Below are 24,385 nucleotides of genomic sequence, written 5' to 3'. Positions count from 1 at the left end.
TCTGTCTGAAACTTTCCATCAGGAAAGAAGCAGTCAGAGTGGCAGGATATGTCAGTAGTCCTCAGAAAGGCCAGCACACGGGTCAGGCTGCTGTGTCCCTACACAACCGGTCATGACTTCAGCATGCATTTCTAAAACTAGGGCACAACACACTTCCACTGATGATATGAATGTACCTACCCCAAACAAATTTCAATTCTTAAACAGGAAATGTATTCTCTAAAGGGTGTGTTTCTACAAAGCCATTTCAAGAAAAACAGAATAAAGACTTTATTTTTATTTGACAAATGATACCATATTACCTTCATGGTGGGAACAGCTTCTGCAAGCATTAAAGGGAAGAGAAAAAGTTAGAATTGCCGCCTCAGTTTCTTGGCAATATTGAGGTCCAGATATTCATCCAGAAAGCTGTTTGCAATTCCCAGGGCACCTAGGAGGGTCAACAAGGCCAAAATCCCCAGACTCAATCGGAAACCAGTGATCCTGCAGGGTGGACATGAGGGAGAAAAGTGACAAACTGGACTGTAATAAGGAAGCTGAGAGTCCTGAAATAGGCTGTCCGATCGTTAACACTGCCCAGAACTTCTATATTTTTGCAATTTGAAAATTTTGGCTCATCACATAAGTTAAAGGGAATGCCTAGCCATAGAGATCACTTGGTTTCTTTGACCATTCAAAGCATTATCAAGGCTAGGCAGGATTATTTCCTCGGTAACTTTCTGGAGACAATGCAAAATTTTTGCAAGGAACTAGAGTCCCCATTCAGTGCACAGTTTTATACTTGCATTTTCCCATCTCAGGCCTAATTGTGTATGAACTGGCAAGACTTGGCCTCAGACAGCATGGATTACTTTTGCCACCACAACTCGCAGTGCTGTTAATATCTCTCAAGAGAAGGAAACTGACGCAGACCTTATCCTGCTACTTTTTGCATAAATACAAAATTACTGGGTTCTCCTCACCGTTTTTTAGCAGCTTCTGAATATCCCCAGAAGTATAGGTGACGGCCATATATGTACACCAGACCCAGACAAGTAGCAAAAACTATAGAGGGGGTGGGAAAGAAAGAAAAAGCACAAAATACAACAGCAGTCTCTTAAGATGTTGTATGAAGACTGAGAAAATATTCACAAAACATATATTGGACAAAATACTTATATTCAGAATATAGAGAGAATCCACATAGGAAGGAAACAAATGTGCCAATAATCACAAGAAAAATGTTTCAACCTGATTCAACATTAACAAATTCCCACTTAAAACTATAATGAGGCTGGACGCGGTAGCTCAGGCCTGTATTCCCAGCACTTTGAGAGGCCGAGGGGGGTGAATCACTTGAGGTCAGGAGTTCAAGACCAGCCTGGCCAACATGGTGAAACCTGGTCTCTACTAAAAATACAAAAATTAGCTGGGCATGGTGGCGGGCACCTGCAGTCCCAGCTACTCAGGAAGCTGAGGCAGGAGAATCGTTTGAACCCAGGAGGTGGAGGTTGCAGTGAGCCAAGATCATGCCACTGCACTCTAGCCTGGGTGACAAATCGAGACTCCATCTGAAAAATAAATAAATAAATAAAAAACTATAATGAGATGGCACCACCACACATCCACCAGAATGGCTAAAATTGTGAAAAAAAAAAAAAAAAACAACAACAACACAAAATGTTGTTGAGGATGTGGAGCAACTGGAATCCTCATACATCATTGGCAGTAATGCAAAATAGTACAGCCACTTTGGGAAAAGTTCTGGTAGTTTCTTATAAAATCGAACGTAACATTTGACTCAGCAATCTCATTCCTATGTATTTACCCAAGAGAAATGAAAGCATGTGTTCACAAAAGGACTTGTTTAAGAATGTTCATTGCAGCTTTATTCATTATAGCCAAAAACTGGAACAGCCCAGAAGCCTATCAACAGGAGATGGATAACCAAGCTGTGACAGAGTCTATTCAATGGAATGCTACTCAGCAATGAAAAGAAACAGATCCATGCAACACAACATTTTGCTGAGTGAATGAAGCATTATACAGGCTACATACTGTATGATTCCAATTATATGAAGTTCTAGAATGGACAAACCTAACTGATGAAAACAATCAGAAGTGCTTGCATCTGACTGAGAGAAGCAGGAGGACACTTTCTGGGTGGTTGTCATGTTCTAGATCTTGATAGAGATTTGGACCACACAGGTGTGTGTACTTCTCAAAATTCATTGAAGATTTATGCATTTTATTACATACAAAATTTATCTCAAAAAGAAATATGAAATACAGTATGATGATGTTCTGTCATCGCACCCAGTGAAACATATCAATGTTTTCCCTATGTTAGGGCCCCGCTCTCTTCCTCAGCACCTCACAGATGCAAGTTGCCAGAGCCCTACTGTAAACATTTGGAGTCTACATGTGGGACTGTGATATGCTAGATTAAATTAATTATTTTACTTGGCCGCATGATTTTTTTTTTCTTGAGACAGGGTCTTGCTCTGTCACCCAGGCAGGAATGTGTGGCATGATCATGGCTCACCACAGCTTTGACTTCCTGGGCTCAAGCAATCCTCCCACCTCAGCCTCCTAAGTAGCTGGGACCACAGGTGTATGCCACCAGGCCTGGCCAATTTTTTAATTTTTTTTTGTAGAGAAAAGGCCTCCCTATGTTGCCCAGGCTGGTCTTGAACTCCTGGACTCAAGCCATCCTCCTGTCTTGGCCTCCCAAAGTGCTGGGATTGCAGGTGTGAGCCACCACACCCAGCCGCGTATCTACCATAAACCAGGTATTACTTTAAGGATTGAGGTTAGCAGTGAAAAAGATACAAGCTCCCTGACTTCATAGAGTATACATTCTCTCAGCAAAGACAGACAACAAAGAAAAAAATGAGAAGAAAAGTCCAAACTTGAAAGTGCTGTGAAAGAAATGAAGAGAGATGGGAGAGAGAAGAACTGGAGGAGGCTGCCAAAATGGGGTAAAGGAAGGCCTCTGGAGGGGATGACATCTGTATCAGCGCCAGAGGACAGGAACGAGGGGACCAAGCAAAGAGCTGGGAAGGAAGAGCTGGTAGACCCTTCCCACGGTCTGAGGAAGCCAAAGAGTTCTGAACATGGTTCTCAGTTTTGAGACTCCCTGTCTAGGGAGTTACTCCCAGAAAGCCATTGAGAACAGTTCAGCAACAGTTATAGGTGACTTACTTTGGATGAGAAAGAATGAAAAGAAATTTCTGAGAAGATACTCAAGAAATCCTTTCTGACAGGCAGTCTGCCTCATTCAGCCTATCACAGAGAAATCCAAAGGGTCAAATGGCAGAGACAGAGTCCCATTACCAAAAGGCGCTTTTCTTATTAGTTGTTAATGTGCTCTTACGTGACAAGGAACAGCAGTTTCATTCATGCCCTTAAGCGACACAAGTATGAGTTGGAATAAAATGAAGAAGTCTTTCTCTAAAGGACATTGTACCTGAAATTCCTCAGTTCACAGTAAAAACTACAAGAAAGAGAGTGATGGGGTTGCCTTTGAAAGCAGCTGGATTTTGGTTTATTTAAATCTTGGCAATCAAGTATAGACCAAAATGAGACAGTGAAAGTTACCAGAAAAAGGAGACTGAATTTCTCCAACGAAGGTAGCAGGGGCTGGTCTGACTCACTGTTAAACGCATAAGCCAAGTTTGGAGAAAGCCCTCAGCTCACCAAGGATACCCCAGTCAAATAGAAAGTGGACGTTTGTAGAGTCGCTACATACAAACGGCAGCACTACATACTTGGAGACCTTTAAGGAAAGGTGCATGGGTTGTTGGCACAAATACCTACAGACCCGGCTCTGCACTTGAAAGGAAAAATTTCCCCACATTGGTGAATGTCAAGTTGGAAAAATTACTTAACATCTCTGTACCTCAGCTTCCTCATCTGTAAAGTAAAAATTATAGACCTTCCCTCATATGAAGGTTTTAAATCCTGTAAATCTTACACATGGGACAATGTATGCATAAAACTTAAAAACAGTACCTGGTGGCTGGGCGCGGTGGCTCATGCCTGTAATCCCAGCACTTTGGGAGGCCAAGATGGGCGGATCACGAGGTCAGGAGATCGAGACCATCCTGGCTAACACAGTGAAACCCCATCTCTACTAAAAATACAAAAAACTAGCTGGGCGTGGTGGCGGGCGCCTGTAGTCCCAGCTGCTTGGAGAGGCTGAGGCAGGAGAATGGCGTGAACCCGGGAGGCGGAGCTTGCAGTGAGTAGAGATCGCATCACTGCACTCCAGCCTGGGCAACAAAGCGAGACTCCGTCTCAAAAACAAAACAAAACAAAACAAAAAACAAAAACAGTACCTGGCACATAGTAAGGGCTCAATAAATAATAGCTATAATGATAATTATTATTATTTTCTTTTTGAGACAGGGTCTCACTCTGTCACCCATGCTGGAGTGCAGTGGCACTATCATGATTCACTGCAGCCTGAAACTCTTGGGCTTGAGAGCTCCTCTCACCTCAGCCCCCCAAGTAGCTGGGACTACATGTGTGCCCAGATGGCTTTTTAAAAAAAAATTTGTAGACACAGGGTCTCCTTTGTTGCCCAGACTGGTCGTGAATTTCTGGCCTCAAGCAATCCCTCCACCTTAGCCTCCCAAATTGCTGGGATTACAGGCATAAGCTGCTGGACCTCGCCAGCTATAATTATCAATGTGAATTGTTCATTCTGTGTCCTCTTCCTTCAGTTAATTAGAATTATAGGTGACCCTTGAACAACATGGGTTTAAACTGCACAGGTCCATTTATACATGGATATTTTCAAATAAATATATTGGATTGTGCAGGAGGTGGGTTTACAAAAATAAACACATAAATATACTGGAAAACATTTTGGAGGTTTGTGACAATTTGACAAAACTCACAAATGAACCACATAGCCCAGAAATACTGAAAAATTAGGAAAAAGGTATGTCACAAATACATAAAACAGATGTAGATACTGGTCTATTTTATCATTTACTATCATAAAATATACACAAATTTTTACAAAGCTTCAGCAGAAAGCCTATATAGACATATACATATGAATTTTATGCAAAGTTAAAATTTATCAAAGCATACACAGACCATAATACATGGTGCCATTTGTAGTTGAGAGAAATGTAAACAAATGTAAAGATGCAGTGTTAAATCATAACTGCATAAAATTAACTATAGAAATACTGTACTACTATAAATATTTTGTAGCCACCTCCTGTTGCTATTGCAGTGAGCTCAAGTGTTGCAAGTATCTGCTTAAAAGGTGATGCTAATCATCTCCAACTGAGCAGTCCTTCTCTCCAGAAAATTGCGTATCGCAGTAAAAAGTGATCTCTCAGGGTTTTTGCCTATTTTTTATCAATGTTTGGTGCAATACCATAAACCTTGAATAATGCCATGAGACCCATACAGATTGCTACGAGTGGTGCTGAAAGTGCTCCCAAAAAGCAGACAAAAATCATGATATTACAAGAAAAAACTGAATAGCTTAATATGTGTCATAGATTGAGGTCTGCAGCTGTGAGCTGTGGTTGACCACCATTGCAAGATAAATGAATTCAGTGCAAGGACCAGTGGAAAAAAAAAAAAAAAGAAGAAGATGAAGAAAGAAAAAAGGAAACGATAAGAAAAGAAAAAGGAAAGAAAAGGTGATTTGTAAAGCTGTCACTTGTAGCTATACCAGCAGGGGGAAAAACCTTGCACTTTTTCCAAAATATCTTTTTATCTCATATTGCAATGCAGCTTTTATGTGGGGGCAGGATTGCTATAAGAAACACATACTTGTAGACTCTAATAGGATTCAAGAAAAAGCAAAATCCTTACATGACAACTTTAAACAAAAGGAAGATGAAGGATCTAAAGCAGAAGAATTTAATGCCAGCAAAGGATGGTTTGATAATTTTAGAAAGAAATTTAGCTTTTAAAATATCAAGATAACAGGAGAAGCAGCTTCTGCCAACCAAGAAGCAATACATGAGTTCCCAGGCACCATTAAGAAAATCATTGAGAAGAAAGGATATCTGCCTGAACAGGTTTTTAATGCAAACAAAGGTGCCCTGTCCTGGGGGAAAAAAAAAGTCACAAAGGACATTTATTAGTAAAGAAGAGAAGCAAGCTCCAGGATTTAAGGCAGGAAGGGATAGGCTAACTCTACTGTTTTGTGTAAATGCAGTCAGGTTTATAATCAGGACTGCCCTTATCTATAAAGTTGCCAACCCCCTGAGCCTTGAAGGAAAAAGATAAACAGCACCTGCCAGTCATTTGGTTGTACCAAAAAAAAGCTTGGACAACAAGAACCCCTTCTCTGGATTGGTTCCATCAATGCTTTGTCCCTGAAGTCAGGACAGGATTATCTTCTAACATTCTTTTGATATTGGACACTGTCCTTGACCACCCGGAACCCCATGAGTTCAACGTGGAAGGCATAAGTCTACTTGCCCCCAAACGCAATATCTTTAATTCAGCCTCCAAATCAGGGGGTTATCAGGACCTTTAAGGCTCATGATACAAGGTACTCTATGGAAATGATTGTCAATGTTGTGGAAGAGAACCCTGAAAGAGCATTATGAATGACTAGAAGGATTACATCATTGAAGATGCTAGCATTGTTATAGGAAGGTTGTGAAAGCCATCAAACCTGAAAAAATAAATTCTTGCTGAAGAACGCTGTGTACAGACGTTGTGCATGACACTCACAGGATTTACAACAGAGCCAATCAAGGAAATCATGAAAGAGATAGTGGCTGTGGCAAAGAATGTGGGGGATAAAGGGTCTCAAGATATGAATCTTGGAGAAATTCAAGAGCTAATAGACACCACGCCAGATGAATTAACAGAAGATGACTTGGTAGAGATGAGTGCTCTGAACCACTGCCAGATGATAAGGAAGAAGACAGAAGAGGCAGTACCAGAAAACAAATTGACATTAGACAATCTGGCAGAAGGGTTCTGATGATTCAAGTCTGCTTTTTTACTTCTTTTATGACATGGACCCTTCTATGATACAAGCACTGAAACTAAAGGTAACAGTGGAAGAAGGATTGGTAATATATAAAAACATTTTTAGAGAAAAAAAGCAAAAAAGTCAGAAATGATGATATTTCTATAAATTTATACCTACTGCACCTGCCAATTCTGTCTCTCCTTCCACCTCCTTCACCTTTTCTGACTCTGCCACCCTTGAAGCAGCAAAACCAACCCCTCTTCTTCCTCAGCTTACTCAATGTGAAAATGATGAGGATGAAGACCTTTATGATGGTCCATTTCCACTTAATAAATAGTAAATAATTGCTCTTCCTTAAAATTTTAATAACATTTTCTTTTCCCTAGCTTGCTTTATTGCAAAAATACAGTATATGATACATAAAACATGCAAAATATGTATTAGTAGACTATACTCAGTAAGGCTTCCAGACCAGCAGGATATTAGTAGTTAAGTTTTGGGGAATCAAGTTACATATAAATTTTCTACTGTGTGTGTGTGGAGCGAGGGGGTCAGCGCCCCAACCCCTCCATTGTTCAAGAGTCAACTATAGATCATTAGATTTGAAGACAAAGCTCATGTCATTTTCATCCTTGAGTATCTAGCATATAGTTTGTCTCAATATTTTTTTCATTATTGAATTAAATTAGAATGAAGCCAAAGTTCATGTATCTGCAACATAGCACTCTGATGCACACACTGTTTATTTTGTTTAGTCTCCAGGATTGGTAGCTATATAGTTGCATATCTGCTCCTTTTTTTTGTTTTTTTGAGATGGAGTCTCTGTCACCCAGACTGGAGTGCAGTGGCATGATCTCAGCTCACTGCAACCTCCGCCTCCTAGGTTCAAGTGATTCTCCTGCCTCAGCCTCCCGAGTAGCTGGGATTACAGGCATGCGCCACCAGGCTCGCCTAATTTTTGTATTTTTAGTAGAGACAGGGTTTCACTATGTTGGCCAGGCTGGTCTCGAACTCCTGACCTCAGGTGATCTGCCCACCTGGGCCTCCCAAAGTGCTGGGAATATAGGTGTGAGCCACCGTGGCTGGCCATATATCCACTCCTTAATGGTTTAAGCATCATAGTCATCATTAGAACACAGTTGACTGTATTTTAACATTACCTTGGTTGAAATACCACCCAGCCATCCACAATGTAATTATGAATATAGGATAAAACTCCACACAGTTTTGTCTGCAGAACAAAATAAAGACATAGGTTATTTTATGAGAAAACTATACACTGAAGCATTGATTTTTCATCTAGAGGTAAATGTTCAGCCTATTTTAACAAAAGTAGTATAAGAACTTACAAAAGAGTTTAAATGACCTTTAAATTTAAAATCAATCTTTCAAGGTTGAACATTGTTTAAATCTCAGAGCAGGGCCAAGAATATTCTCCTACATATAAGTTGCCAGTAGTAGAAATGAGTTATAGCACTTTCCCAAAAGACAGGCCTCCTGAGCCTAAAGATCGCTCCATATCTTGTTGTGTTTTTTTGTTTGTTTGTTTGTTTTGTTTTGTTTTGTTTTTTTGAGACCGGAGTCTTGCTCTGTCGCCCAGGCTGGATGCAGTGGCGCAATCTCGGCTCACTGCAAGCTCCGCCTCCCGGGTTCACGCCATTCTCCTGCCTCAGCCTCTCCGAGTAGCTGGGACTACAGGCGCCCGCCACCACGCCCAGCTAATTTTTTTGTATTTTTAGTAGAGACTGGGTTTCACCGTGGTCTCGATCTTCTGACCTCGTGATCCGCCCGCCTCGGCCTCCCAAAGTGCTGGGATTACAAGCGTGAGCCACAGCACCCGGCCAGATCACTCCATATCTTATCTAAAGAACTTAAGAGATTACTCAATTCATATTCAAGAGATTTCTTGTTTTAAAAATTCCCTCACATCCATTGCCTTCCACTTGAGTTACCCAGAACATTACAAATGGTCTTTAAATAATTCCCTTAAAATCTCCTGAAGTAAATGAGTGAGCATAGTTCATTCCCATTTTATGAAGGAAGAAACTAAGGCCTGAGAGCCCAGACTGACATGCATTGCAGACAATCAAAGATAGACAGCATCCATCTCTAGATTCCAAAGCTCTGTCCTAATGTCAAGTCATATTGCCTCTATTCATAGAAGACTTGGATGGAAAATCTGACACTAATTTAAGCAAAAGGGAATAGTTCTCTGGGAGCTGTAATTAATTCATCTGCATCTAACAAAGGGGAAAAAGATGAATTATATTCATCCTCCCTCCTAAGGTATACTTCCAAGTGATCTTGGTTGGGTTGGCCGAGCTCTTTGCTGACAATTTCACCACCAGAAAGAACTTTAACGTAATGTGTGATGAGGTCTTGAATAGATCCTGTGGAAGGTCATAGTCTACAGGATTGTAAATGACCCCATATCTTTCCTTCAGTAAGCCTCAAAGCTTGAATACTTAATATTACAAGGCAATTGATCTAGAAACAGATGATGCTGATTGTTGAAGACCTAGGTCGTTTAGCCTGGGTCACCATAAGTGATCTTTTTTCTCTGAATTAAAAAAAATAAAAAAGCATAATTACAAAGCGTAATTCTTCCCTCATTCTCCATAATCCCACAGAAAATTGTGTCTAGGTCAGCTCAACCTTATCAGCTTATGCCTCAACTAGATGGGAAAAAACTCCCCAATAATAACTCAATCATCTTTTAAAGCTGGGTAAGAAACATGCATCATTAACAAGCTCAATGCTCACAGAAAGACATGGCTGAGGTAGAGTCCTGAAGCACATATGGAAAATTTTAACCCCACCAGCAAAGACACCAGCGAGGTTACCCACACACATCTCTAAGGGCCAGGAGGGTGACCATCAGTCCCCTAAAAAATTGGAAATGGATAATGTGAATGCAAAATTGCTTTCTCCTTCCTTTTGGACTGTTGCCATTACCACCCAAAAGGCCACTGGTGACCCAAGGAATGTCTTGTCTAAAGCCTAACACTGATACTCTCACAAACCGTAACTAGAACTTTCTACAACTCACAGAAGTAACCAAAGTTTTTCCTCCTGCTGCTTCTCATTCTTGGCATGATTTTGCTTCTGATGGTTGTCTTTCCACTAACGTCTTTTTGAGTGGCTGTGATAGGTTGAGTGAAAAGACACTTGATAAAATTCGTACTTTACATTACAGCTATGCAAAGAATAAACAGCATTCCCACGTTTCTTCTTCCTTGGCTAAATCCATAGGCCTGTTTCCCATGAGGTAAAATGGAGTAGTAGCAGAGGAAGGCTCTAGTCCTTCCACACTCACTGAAATTTTATATGAACTGTTTTGGAAACATAACACAATTGTTCCATCATTTATTGTTTTGTAATACACCTTAAATTATTCCAAATGTAAGCATCAAGTTTTTCCACAACATATTTTTATTCAAAAATTAGGTGTGATAAGATTGTTTTAAAAGCACCTTCGAAAATAGCCCAGGTTAGCCTTCATAAAAGTCTAATTATTTAGAGTTTTTTCTAGTGGCCTTGGCTTGGCATCTGGGGACAAAGAGATAATATTGTGTAAGAATGTCCTAAGTCCAAACCGCACTGCAGAGGGCAGAAGCCCTTTGGGTGTCTGTCCACATAAATTGATAGGCATGTGTGCTTTTGTGTCTCTTATCTGAAAGAGGAAGAAGGCCTTTGAGCAAGGAGAACCAAATAAAAATAGACGGGATGTTTTGGAGTTCCCCCTGCTGCCCTCACAAGCTAGGGAACTAGTTTCACACCTAATGGGAAACCAGAGACCAGAACAAACGCTGACGGATCGTCCTCATGAAAAACGTGGTGAGATTCCAGACACAAGGGGTGCCATGCCTCAGATGACAGAAGAGACAAAGCCGGGGAGAGTCACACCCTTAATCTCCCTCTGCCACAGACCCAGAGCAGCTCCTGGTGATGGTGGAAGGCACTCCAGAACCTGGGGAGGGTATCGTACTCACAGAGGACTGGGGAGCAGGACAGTGGCACAGCCCCTTGCTTCAACTGCTCGCCAGCAGGAGCTGTGTCCCTGGGCACATCCCCTGTAATCCCAGAAGGAATTGGGAAGATGGGGAACCGGGGTGCTGGGATCCTGGCTGAGCAGCAGGTGGCTGGAAGCCACTGAGATTTAGGCAAGGATGTGATTGCAACTGCATTTGTGCTCACAGGATGGCAACTCCTGGAGTACTGGAGCAGCTCAGCACCATATCTCTGTACCTTTCTTTCTCAAGAAATAGGCCCATTGTACCCTACAAGTGGTTGGTCACTGCTGAGCTCACCCCAACCTCACGTCCCAGCTGTGCTCACTGTACTTCACCCTGGTCCCTCTTTTGCTGACCTGCCTCAAGCCTTAGTCCCTTGGAAATGAGACTTTGCCCATTTCTTGCTATCATCTCTCAGAGACTGAAAATAATTGCCAGGTGCAGTGGCTCATGCCTGTAATCCCACCACTTTGGGAGGCCGAGGCAGGCGAATCACGAGGTCAGGAGATCGAGACCGTCCTGGCTAACATGGTGAAACCCTGTCTCTACTAAAAAAATATAAAAAATTAGCTGGGCGTGGTGGCGGGCTCCTGTAGTCCCAGCTACTTGGGAGGCTGAGGCAGGAGAATGGTGTGAACCCGGGAGACGGAGCTTGCAGTGAGCCAAGATCACGCCACTGCACTCCAGCCTGGGCGACAGAGTGAGACTCTGTCTCAAAAAAAAAATAGTAATTATCTGACCGCCAGTGGGGTGCCCTGTTTGTTGCTGACAGTCTTCCCTGCTGCCTGCCTGGTGAAAGCACCAAGTATTGCTTTGGCCTTGAAATACCTGGAATCCCATTCTACCTGCTAATTGTCACCTTCTCCAGCCCCTCCACCATGTGACCACGTCCTTCTGCCTGATTCTGGGTCCCTCCAGGCCTGGATGGTGTCCCACAATAACATGTCCTCAGTAAGCTGTCAGCAGGCATGTTTAACTCAAGGGGACCAAACTCTGAAAATTACTTCTTGACAATCCTGTCAGTGGCTAACTACAGTTTCATTGACATGAAAACAATTTATAGCCTCTTTTAAGTCATGAAGGCAGATATATTCTATCCTCTTATTACAGGGGATCCTCAGGAAAATTTCCCAAATGGAACAGCAAACAGCCTGCAGCAGCTGTCTATCTTCCCTTCTGGTGAGAACAGGGGGTAGAGTTGATTATGACCACTGTCTCCTCTCCTGCATGTCCATACTGGAAAAACAGGCTGTCCATGGGATAACAGGCTGTGTCTACTCATTCCCTGGCGAGAGCCCTCTTTGAACAATCCCATGCTCCTTTGATATTGAAGCTTCCCATGAAAGCTATCTTGGCTTGCCTGGGACTGAGGAATTTAGGGGGACATGGAGCTCTAAGTGCTAAAACTGGTTAAGACCCAGAAGAACTGGAAAGAGTCCTGTGGGCACTGTGGAGATTGAGTAGTTAAAGCTGCTGAGACCCCTCGTTGTCCATCCCAATACCATGGAGCCTGGGCCCTGGGGGCTCAGGACTACTGCACATTCCCACCTGGATCTGGTAACCAGGAGCAATGAGGATGGCCCCAAAAATGCTATTTGGGCATTGTCTCAGTCAATAAGCATACTACAAAGTTTATGCTATTTGGGGGTGAGGAAAAGAATCAAACTGTGGCCTGGCACCTCCAAATGTGGAAGTTCCTTCAATACTAGTCTCCAAACTTTTCTGATTGCATAGCTCTAACAGTTGCACAGCCCCATAAAAATATGCACACATCCTCCTGTAGCAGAGGAGGCCCACACCCAGGAGCTCCCACACAGGACTGGACTTGAGCAAGACATGAACTTCCACTGTGTTAAACCATGGAGAATCTGGGATTTATCCATTAGCACAGCTAATACATTCAACTGGAAAAGAATATCATATTCATTATAAAACAAACATTATAAAAATTAAAGGATGGGGGATCAGGAAGCTGGTTCACGCCTGGAATCCCGGGCCTTTGGGAGGCAGAGGCAGGAGGATCATTTGAGCCAGGAGTTTGAGACCAGCCTGGGCAACACAGTGAGACCTCATCTCTATAAAAAAATAAAATTTTTTTTTAAAAATTTAAGGCCGGGAGTGGTGGCTCATGCCTGTAATCCTAGCACTTTGGGAGGCCGAGGCAGGTGGATCACTTGAGGTCAGGAGTTCAAGACCAGCCTGGCCAATATGGTGAAACCCTGACTCTATTACAAATACAAAAATTAGCTGAGCATGGTGGCATATGCCTGTAGTCCCAGCTACTCAGGAGGCTGAGGCAGAAGAATCGCTTGAACCCAGGAGGCAGAGGCTGCAGTGAGCCAAGATCGCACCACTGCACTCCAGCCTGGGCAACAGAGCAAGGCTCTGTCTCAAAAAAAAAAATTTTTAATTAAAGGATAGGATTTTAAGAATAAGTATAAACAGATGCTCCAATATTTTCCTCACCCTCACAGTGGATTACTTAGTGTATTCCTTCAAAGTGGGCACATCACTTGGGAGACTTCTGGCCTAAAACTTTTTATGAATATTTCTCTATTTGACCGTGTCCAATGAACACAATATGCAACTTTACTTGCAACAGCTTTGTTCAGAAAATATGAAACATTCTCCTAAGAGAAAACCTCATGAGCCATTTCTAATGCCGTGTTCATAGATCTTTTTCTAAATAAAAACAGACAAAGCAATTCAAAGGAGGTTTGCTTCTTGCAGGTTTTTTGTTTGCTCCTGATTTTTTCTCCTCTTGTTTAGGTGACTCATCCTGAAGCAGTGGGCTGTACACCGCCATGAGCCGCTTGCACTCTGAATGGATGACCTGACCTTGGTCTTCTGACTTTGGACCCCGGGCGGTCTTTTGGATGATTACACTGACTGGGATCAGAGCAACAGGTTAATATGCTCAGAAAAGGCTTGGGGATGAGAGGTTGCTGGAGTTAATCTTTTTATAAAGACGTGTAACTGCCTAAATTGCTCCTTGTCAAGTAACTCTGAGTGGGGACACAATAGGGAGGTGGCGACTGGTGGCAGGAGGGCATGAGTCCCACCACTGCCCTTCAGTGGTGCTGCTTGTAGGGAACACAAAGAGCATGCAGGGAAGGGAGATTTGCCGTTCCTCCACATCCCAGCTCCCTCTTGTCCCCTGACCACCTGGAGAATCTCCCAGCTTATGTGACAGATGCTGCTTGGTATTTGTAAGGACACTGGAGTTTGAGGAGCTCATCACACAGAGTCACTCTGTCATTTTGGGAGATCCCTTTTTTTTTTTTTTTTTTTGAGATGGAGTCTCACTCTGTCACCCAGGCTGGAGTGCAGTGGCGCGATCTCAGCTCACTGCAACCTCCGCCTCCTGGGTTCAAATGATTCTCCTGCCTCAGCTCCCAAGTAGCTGGGATTACAGGCATGTGCCACCACGTCCAGCTAATTTTTGTGTTTTTTTAGTAGAGATGAGGTTTCATCATGTTGGCCAGGCTGGTCCCGAACTCCTGACCTCAAGTGATCCACCCGCCTTGGCCTCCCAAAGTGCTGTGATTACAGGCATGGGCCACTGCACCCAGCCCCCAGCCATTTATAATAATGGAGTGGATAAGGGCATCTAGTGCTTTCTGCTATTGTCTATGATGGTTACACTTGTAAGAAAATAGGAATATGTTTACTGTCTCTTTTTTTTCCACTTATTACAAAAGTCAGTGGCCCACATTACTGTAATCTTACAGTTGCACAATATCTGAAAAATCACTATTCTTGTAAATTTTCCTTTTCTCCACAGTTTTTAGATATGCATTAAGGTCACTAGTTTTAATTTCCAAATTTCAGAATCAGAATTCAAAATGACATTAAAAAGTTAATAAAATATAAAAAAAAATACAGAATCACAGTAGAATGAGAAGAGGCTAATATTTCTAAAGGGTACCGAGATTCACAGTGATCAGGCTTACCTGTGCCTTGTGGCAGGTTAATTTTGGAAAAGGAACTGAATAATTCAGCATTAAGCAAATAGGAGTGCATTCACAAGAACTAAGAGGCAATTCTTCTGTCTTAACCAGCACCAAAGAAACCATTATTAGTATACTAGATATACATCTAGACTCCAGGTTTAGAAATAATATTAAAAATTTTTGTCTAAAGAGAACCAAAATTTCTAAATGGTTGGAGAAAAAAAGCTGAAGAATTAGTGCTCCCTAGCCTCAAAATCCAGAAGATGAAAGATGCTTAATAATGGTCTTTCAGCACATGAAAGGGAGTGAGGTCAGCAGCTATTCTCCCCTTCCAGTGAAGGTAGAATCAGAGGAAATGTACTTAAATTGCAAGAAGATCAACTTATTACTTGGATCTACTTTTTAGATTTTATAAAATGACTTTACTCTAAAGGGATCAAGGTGCTCAAATTAGATGAGATAGAATTTTCTAAATTCAGCAATAACGTAAAGGAATGGTCCTTGGTGAAATTATAGTTGCTATTTTCACAATTTTAAAGAATGCATTCTGGCAAAAGACAGCAAGACTCTAGAGACTGTCATCTGTAAGTCCTCTCCTGTAAAGAGGGGAAGAGGAAGTGAGTGGAGATTCTAAGGAGCCCAGGGCTAGTAACTCAGAAAGGCTGGACTCCATATCAGCTCTGCTCACAAATAGATACCTAGCCTGAGACGACCTTCAAACAAGAAACAGTCCTTTAGGATCAGTGAACCTTGAAGTGACTGCTGATGAGATGTCAAGGTCCACCTAAAGATAGAATTAGTCATAACTATGGGCTTCTTGCCTATGCTGAGGGCAAAATCAGCAGGAGAAAACGGTAGGGAAAAGGCTGGACCTCTAAGCTCTAAGTCCTTCCAAAGAGGCAAAGGGAAACCAGTGCTTCTGGTCCAGGAGAGCCAGAAAAGACAGTACATTCCTCCTCCAGGGAAAAGAACAGATAACCAAGTAGGCTTTGGACTGAACTGGTTATCCCAGGGAATTCTGCTCTAACTACTTCAGATAAAGTCTAAATGGCTTTGCAAGCAATGACTCTGATCTGGTTTGGCTGGATTTATCCTACACCTTAGAATCTAAGGCAAAAATTGGGATAGGGCTGGGAAAATTCACGAAGAAATTCGAAGTATGGAGTGGAGCCATCTCCATTCACTCTTCAGTGAGTAACCAGGGGAACAACTACTGTGTTGTTGCTCAAGGTATTTCCTGGCTCCAAATCTGTCCTGATTATTGATGGTCATTTTTAAACCACTCTCTGTTCTACCATGATTAATCCAACAAAGCAAAACATTTCTAACCAGGAAACTGGGTTTGTATATAGTACTTACTTTATAAATAGTAACTTGAGAGAAATACTTGGAAATGGTGTTCAGTTTTATTCCTGGGACAAGAGGATTCCAGATATAGAAGAAGAGGGAGAGCAAAATAACTTCAAAGAAAGTCAAATTTGTGGAAACTATGAGAATAAAAATAGAACCAAGAAGCGGCCCAGGGACTTAGGCTGCTTGATACCCAGTAGTTCCCAACAAGTTTTCAAATCATGAAAGACAAAGTGGGAAGATCTGGAATTTCTTCCTGTGATGATTTTTATAAATAGCATAGTGTCTCCCAAACTTCAAGGATTAATCTAACACTGTCAAAGTTTTAGCCTTTTAATGTATCACTATCTTTCTATATATCAGCTTTTTTGCTTAAATTAGGAAAAAATAAATTTTACATCATTACAAATGCAAAAAGAGTATAACTTTCTAAATAAAGGTTAAGTATAAAAATAAATCCAATGAAAGCAAAAAGTTACTAAATTCTAGTTAGATACTATTGATTGCTGAAGGCTCTGACCATGAGATTCTTTCTCTGTTGAATAGGGTGTAAACCAAAAATTAAATTCTAAGGCCCCCCAACCGTCTGAATGGACTTCCTCCTCAGCCAGGGCTCTTTTAAAATTTAACCTGAGAAGCTGTTTCAGGCCATGATGGAAAGTGAGAGTCAGACATACCACCTTATACCTCTTCAGCATTAACAGCAACACAGACTTTAAGTCTGATAAGAAACCTTTTACAAACTATTCTCTCTGAAGCCTATAATCTGAAGGCTTCCTCTGCAAATAAGAACTTTGGTCTCCATAATCCTTTATCTTAACCCAGACATTCCCTTCTGTTGATCCCAGGTCTTTAGATAAACTCAACCAGATGTCAACCACGAAAACTTTTAAATCTACCTATAAGCTGGAAGCCCCCCCGCTCCCACCCCACCCCACTTCACATTGTCCCACTTTTCTGGACAAAATCAATGTATTTCTTAAATGTATTTGTTGAAGTTTCATATCTCCCTAACATGTATAAAGCCAAGTTGCACCCCAACCAAACTAGGCAGTGTTTTCAGGACCTCCTGAGGGCCGTGGCATGGGCTATGATCACTCATATTTGGCTCAGAATAAATCTCTTCAGGCTGAGTGTGATGGCTCATGCCTGTAATCCCAGCACTTTGGGAGGCCAAGGAGGGTGGATCACTTGAGGTCAGGACTTTGAGACGAGCCTGGCCAAGATGGTGAAACTCTGTTTCTACTAAAAATACAAAAATTAGCCGGGTGTGGTGGCACGTGCCTATAGTCCCAGCTACTCAGGAGGCTGAGGCAAGAGAATCACTTGAACCCAGGAAGGGGAGGTTGCAGTGAGCCAAGATCATGCCATTGCACTCCGGTCTGGGCGACAGAGTGAGATTCTGTCTAAAAATAAATAAATACATACATAAATCTCTAAGTATTTTATAGAATTTGACTCTTTATGTTGACAAGGGAAAATGGGTGTGCACAGGATATCAAAAACATATCATGATGACTTCCTGCTAAACATGGCAGATTGAACCCATGTTCATTTCTTCTCACTTCTGAAGCTTCACTAAAATGCTAGTTAAAGAATTAAAAAATAGATATGAGTAATCAAGAACAAAGAGAATGAGAGCAGACACAAGAGTAAAAGAGAGGAAATGAGGGTAATCTGGCTGCAACATCTGTCACCCCATCAATTGCCAGGGTTGATTTGGCTGATCTGGCTGGCTAGGCGAGTGTTCCCTTCCTCCCTCCCTACTCCATGTGCGTCCCTCCCAAAGCTGCATGCTCAGTCAAAGAGGACGACCATCCTCAATAGAGGAGGACCAGTTTTCGCTCAAGGGTATATGAGTAGCTACGCTCCCCTGCTGGAACCTCCAAACAAGCTCTCAAGAGTGGAAGAGAGCCATTAGCAAAATTCCGCAGGAAAGACAGCACACGGAGGAACAGTGGCTGGACTGGTAGAGTGCAGAAAGCCGAAACCTATGTGCCTGCTGAAGGAAGAAGCAATGAAGACTGAGACCATCCTTACCCCAGAACCCAAAGAAGCTCAGGAATTGGGCGACCCAGGTACCTTAGAGGCCAAAGGCTGGAACATAAGAGTGGTTGAAAACCTGAATAAGGAGGGCTTAGCTGCCCTCCACCTCTGCTTCCCACTCCTGAGCCCCACCCTGCTCCCCATCACAGGAGGTGGGAGGCTTATTGCCTGGAGAAGCAGAACCAGAGACCGTTGGGGACTTCAGGAACAACAGAGGGTGCGGGTAAAATTCTGTCCTGAAAACAGTCAGAATCTGCATGCTGCACACTGCACAGTCGAAAAACCTTCCTGTCTTTACCTACGGCACTCTGAAAAGTCAGGCCTATTATCCTATCTCCACCCCTCTTTCCTTCAACCCCTGAAGGAGGTTTAAAGAGTTTTCTCTAGAGAAACTAAGTGGTACCAGAAAGATGACCTACAGATACTTTGGGGGTTCTCCAGAAGAAAGCTGCCTCCTGACCAATCATAAGCCCCAGCCATGCACATGGAGCTTCCACATCACTCTCTAATGCCTCTTTCTTAACAGCCAGTTGAGAATTATTAATACCAGATGTTTGGGTAAAACCTCTAAGATCTCCTGTATTCAGATCTCTCTGCAGGACCCTTGTTATCATCTTGACCTCCTGATGCCATCAGGGCTCAGTCCTCTTTTCTTCTTTACCTACTGATATGGTTTGGCTGTGTCCCCACCCCAGTCTCATCTTGAATTCCCACGTGTTGTGGGAGGGACCTGGTGGGAGGTAATTGAATCATGGGGGCAAGTCTTTCCCATGCTATTCTTGTGACAGTGAATATGTCTCACAAGATCTGATGGTTTTAGGCCAGGTACTGTGGCTCATATCTGTAATCCCAGCACTTTGGGAGGCCAAGGCAGTCGGATCACCCGAGTTTCGGTGTTCAAGACCAGCCCAGTCAACATGGTGAAACCCTGTCTCCGCTAAAAATACAAAAAATTAGCTAGGCACGGTGGCAGGCACCTGTAGTCCCAGTACTCAGGAGGCTGAGGCACAAGAATTGCTTGAACCTGGGAGGTGGAGGCTGCAGTGAGCCAAGATTGCAGCCACTGCACTCCAGCCTGGGTGACAGGGTGAGACTCCATCTCAAAAAAAAAAAAAAAAAAAAAAGGTCTGATGGTTTTTAAAAGAGGCATTCCCCTGCACAAGCTCTCTCATTTTTTGCCTGCTGCCATCCATGTAAGATGCGACTTGCCTTTCTCCATGATTGTGAGGCTTCCACAGCCACATGGAATTGTAAGTCCAATTAAGCCCCTTTGTTTTGTAAATTGCTCAGTCTCGGGTATGTCTTTATCAGCAGTGTGAAAACGGACTAATACACCTACACATGCTCCCCTAAGTGATTTTATCCAGTCTCATGGCTGTAAATCATCTTCCTGTGCCAGTGACTCCTGAATTTATATTTCCAGCTCAGATCTCTCTCCTAAAATGCAGATTTGTTTATCCAGCTGCCTCTCTACTTGGAGGTGTAACCAACAATGTATTTGTCAGTTTATGATGCAATCATAAACAATCCAAATAGCTTGGTAGATCATAATGCTTAAGGCCTCTCCTTTACAGTAGCATAAGTCACATCTCAAACACAACATGTCAAGACTGAACCTCCTAATACTTCCCCAAAACCACTTCTCCTGCAGCCTTCTCCATTTCAGATCATCACAAGGCCATCCTTTGGGATGGATGCTCAGGCCAATAATCCAAGAATCATACTTGACTGTTCTCACACTTCACATTCATTATGTCAGAAAATTCTACTGAGTCTACCCTCAAAATATATCGAGAACCTGACCACTTCCCATCATTTCACTGCTATCTCCCTGGCTCTAGCTGACAGAGACAGGAGACAGCCAAGGGTCCCTGGTGAAACCCCACCCTCAAGTCTAAAAAAGCTTGAAGGCCGAAAGGCCAGACTGCTGGTCCAGGATGAAACTCGCCACCCTGAGGGAGAACTGCCCCCGCTTGCCCACCCTTTCCAGACTGATTCTTTCTGAATAAAGCCCGCATGCTCACTGGGGGAACGAGGTGGAGCCACAGGAAGTTCGCACCTTGTGCAGAGGGAGGAGCTCGTGGGTGGTGACCTGGAATTAATCTGTGAGGCAGGGGCCTGTGAGTAGGACCCCCTCCCGTTTTGTTGAGAGTTTCTTTTTTTTTTTTTCTTTTTTTCCTTTACATCCAATAAATTCTGCTCTACTCACCCATCAGTGTGTCAGCACGCCTAATCTTTCCTGGCCATGTGACGAGAACCCAGTTTTAGCTGAACTAAGGAGCAAAAATTCTGCAACACAGCCACCATCATCTCTTGCCTGGAATTCTAAATGAATTTTCTGCTTCTACCAATGCCTCCATACAGACTCTTCTCAGCAAAGCAAACAGGATTCTCCTTTTAAAATATAAGATCATGTCACTCTTCTGCTTAAAACCCTGTCATGACTTTCCATTTCACTCAGAGAAAAGCCGAAGTCCCCTACAGTGGCCTTTAAGGCCCATGTGACCCAGTCGTCTATGACCTCTCTGAGTTGACCTCCTCCCACTCCCTGCCAGGCTCCTCCTCTGCAGCCCCCTGACCTCCTGACTAACCCACTAGGTGTATCCCCAGTTAAGGGCTTTTCCCTGACTATTCTCTCTGACCCAAGAGTTCTTTCTCTACACGTTAACAAATGTCACCTTCTCAGCAGGACCTACACCCATGGCCTTATTGTACCTCACAGACCACCCAACTTACCCCCGAGGAACCCATCCCATACCCTCTTACAATGCTATCCTTTTTGTTTTCTTTCTTTTTTAGCACCGATTACCTTCTAACATAATATATGATTTTCTCTTTTGAGTTGGGGTCTTTCTCTGTTGCCCAGGCTGGAGTATAGTGGCATGATCATAGCTCACTGAAGCCTTGAACTCCTGGGCTCAACCAATCCTCCCACCTCAGCCTCCCAAGTAGCTAGGACTACAGGTATGTACCCACACGTGGCTAATTTAAAAAAATTTTTTTAATAGAGAGAGGGGGCTCTCGCTATGTTGCCCAGGCTGCTCTTGAACTTCTGGTTTCAAGCAGTTCTCCCACCAGGGCCTCCTGAGTCCCTGGGATTACAGGTGTGAGCTACTATGCCCAGCTTATATTATTTTCTTACAATATCATCTGCTTATTGTTTATTTTCTGGCTTCCTCAGCAAACTCCAAGAGGGCAAGGATTTTTGTGGGATTTGTTCATGAATCTAGGCTAAACTATTACAACAATGCCCAGTACACAGAGGTGCTCAATAAATACTTAATGGGTAAATAATAAACACAAATGAAAGACAAAGGCTAAAAAAGACAAGAAGACACTTGGAAGAAACAGAAATGTTACAGATAATTTTTAAAATTATAATTAAAATCCTCAAATGTAAGAGAATAAACTACATCAATGAAATAAAAAAGTGATGGTTTAACATCAGCACCAACAACTAAAAAACAATCAGAGAATAAAAATAAGTTATTGGAAATTAAAATTATGATATCTGAAATTTCAGATAAAATGTTAGAAGTTGAAGAAATTCCTCTGAAAGAACAAACATCCAAAAATATGAAAACCTGAAGATAAAAGAAAACTAGAGGATGAGGCCTGGAGGTTAACACACAACTAGTATGTGTTTTAAGAATGAAAGAACAGAGAAAATGAAGGAGAGGAAATTTGGGGGAAAAAATAATATTAAAAAATATTCTGGGCCAGGAATAGTGGCTCACACCTGTAGTCCCAGCACTTTGGGAGGCTGACGTGGGCAGATTGCTTGAGCCCAGAAGTTCGAGACCAGCCTGGGCAACGTGGTGAAACCTTATCTCTACCAAAAAATACAAATATTACGAAGGGCATTGTAGCATGGACCTGTAGTCCTAGATACTCAGGAGGCAGAGGTAGGAGGATTGCCTGAGCCTGGCAGGTCAAGACTGCAGTGAACTGAGATTGTGCCACTGTACTTCAGCCAAGGCAACAGAGTGAGACCCCGTCTTAAAACGAAAAAAAATTCTAAAACAGAAGGACTTGAGTTTTCAGGCTGTGAAAAGGCCTCACCTGGGGTTGAGCACAGTGAAGGAAAAGCCTCTCAACAAGCACAATGCTATTGACATCTTGGGAAAGTAGGCCAGGCAAGATCCTGAAGCTTCCATAGTTTCCAAACACAAGGTCCAAAATCAGAATAGCACAGAACATCTCAACAATATCAATGGAAACTAGGAAGCCATGGAGCAAATTTTTTCAAAAATTCTGAGGGTAGGGATTTCTAATACAGAAATGTATGTAACCAAGCCATCCCTTAACTGTGAGGCAAGATAAAGGTGCATTTTCAGATACGTGAAGTCTCAAAACTTTACCAAACATTCACCCTCTCTCAGGAAGCTTCTGACGGGCGTACTCCACTAAAACAAGAGAGAAAGCCAATAAACAGGAAAACAGGAGGTCCAGGAAATCCAAATCAGGAGAGTATAAGGGAAATTTCTAGGATGGTGACAGGAAGTCCCAGGATAGCAGCTGTGCAGCAAGCACCAATAGCATCCCACAGCTTGAAGGGAAAGTGGAGGACTCAGGCAGAAATGACTCCAAGACAGAAAAATGTATTACTAGATTATCTAATGCATTTGAATGTAACAAAAGGAGATTTTCAGTTCTGCAGAAGATTTGGGCATGAAACTAAGCAAACAAAGAAATAAAGAGACAATTATTAACCCTAGTGAAAAAAAAATTGCACAAGAAGGAAATGTAACCACAGTATACTATATGGCCCTGCTTTCAACATTATTTTCTTAATCACAATAATATAAACATTCGGTATTGATTTAACTCAACAGAGTGATATAATGTTACTGGAAGGATGAGGTAAGGAAAAGAGGAAGTAAAGGAGCGTGAAATTATTTCTTCCATAAAAAGAAGCCAACTGACAATGTCTAAAATTTGTGAATCAATAAATAGCAATGAAAGTTATAATGTTTAGAAATATGGAAGTAAATACCCAAAGTAGTAATCAAAAAGGGTTATCTCTAGGGATAGAGGGTGAGGGGAGGTAGGGACAAGGAAGAGTTATTTGTTGTCATAAAACCTGTAATCCTACTTTATTTTCAGATCATGTACATGAATTACTTTGATAAAAATAAACATTAATTTTGAGGTGTGGGACATGCTGGCTCCAAACCAATACTTTCCACTTGACATAACCATAAGGATTCAAAGATAATTGAAATGAGAATGACTTTTCATCATGTAGTTCAATGTTATTTAAAACCAAGTCTACACACCTCTTACAATTATCTCGTGTACTCTCGGTGGTATTCACCCCACACTTTCAAGCCCAGGGAGTAGTCTGTAAAACCCTCCTTGGAGCAAGTGGGTAATCAAGAGACCAATGTTATCATCTCAAGGACCAAGGCCTACCAAAATTGATTCAAGATGTAATAAAAAGCCTGCCTAGTCCAATAATCATTAAAGAATGCAAATCCCATAATTTAAAAATTTCCCACAAGGAAAACATTAGGTCCAGATTATTTTAAGGCAAGTTCTACACAACCTTGAAGGAACACACTCTTCCAACCTTATTAAAATTCTCTGAGAAAACAGAACAGGATGCGCCCTCCAACTCATTTGAGACTAGGTTCATCTGTATCAAAATGAGACAAGAACCAGACAAGAAAGGCAAAGTATAGGCCAATCTCATTCGTAAACATAAATGAAAAATCCCAAGATGGTAACAAAAGAACCCAATGACGTATCAGTAGTGATGCATGAAATGTTTCTTAAAGCACTTATTTTGGGGGATGAAATATAAAGGACGCCCTAGCATTCCTGCAGCAGGCAAGTTCATAGTTTTATGGTGGAACATTCTGTGTGGGTCTGAAAAAACAAGGAGCACAAGGTGATCAAAAACATGGCGCATGCATGTGAGCTGGCAAGCTTTCTCGTTCTTACAGGTTTCTGATTTTAAGAAATGGTTCACAGAGAAACTGGCAGAAGATTAATCCTGATCTACTTCTGTTTTGAAGTAGGGAGGAAAAAATAAGAGAAAATTGTGGCATAACTAATCCGACTTCAGACTATTGTGG

At 42.2% G+C, this 24,385-nt stretch overlaps 1 protein-coding gene across 3 annotated transcripts in view; it reads right to left on the bottom strand.

The window, feature by feature from the left end:
• Positions 1 to 245: 245 nt before the first annotated feature.
• MGST2 (microsomal glutathione S-transferase 2) overlaps positions 246 to 24,385 on the bottom strand; it is a 38,070-nt gene continuing 13,930 nt past the window's right edge. The window contains exons 3-5 of one of the 3 annotated variants that reach the window (XM_055275961.2): positions 8,104 to 8,174; positions 963 to 1,044; positions 246 to 483 (exon numbers count right to left, since the gene is read on the bottom strand). In XM_055275961.2, coding sequence (XP_055131936.1) covers positions 351 to 483; positions 963 to 1,044; positions 8,104 to 8,174 — 286 coding nt within the window. In that variant the 3' untranslated portion in view covers positions 246 to 350. The remainder of the gene's footprint in view (positions 484 to 962; positions 1,045 to 8,103; positions 8,175 to 24,385) is intronic. The other 2 variants (XM_063638211.1, XM_055275963.2) reach the window with 2 other exon arrangements.

The sequence above is a fragment of the Symphalangus syndactylus genome, chromosome 4 (assembly GCF_028878055.3).
Source record: "Symphalangus syndactylus isolate Jambi chromosome 4, NHGRI_mSymSyn1-v2.1_pri, whole genome shotgun sequence".
NCBI lineage: Eukaryota > Metazoa > Chordata > Mammalia > Primates > Hylobatidae > Symphalangus > Symphalangus syndactylus.
This window is presented reverse-complemented; position numbering and strand designations above follow the sequence as displayed.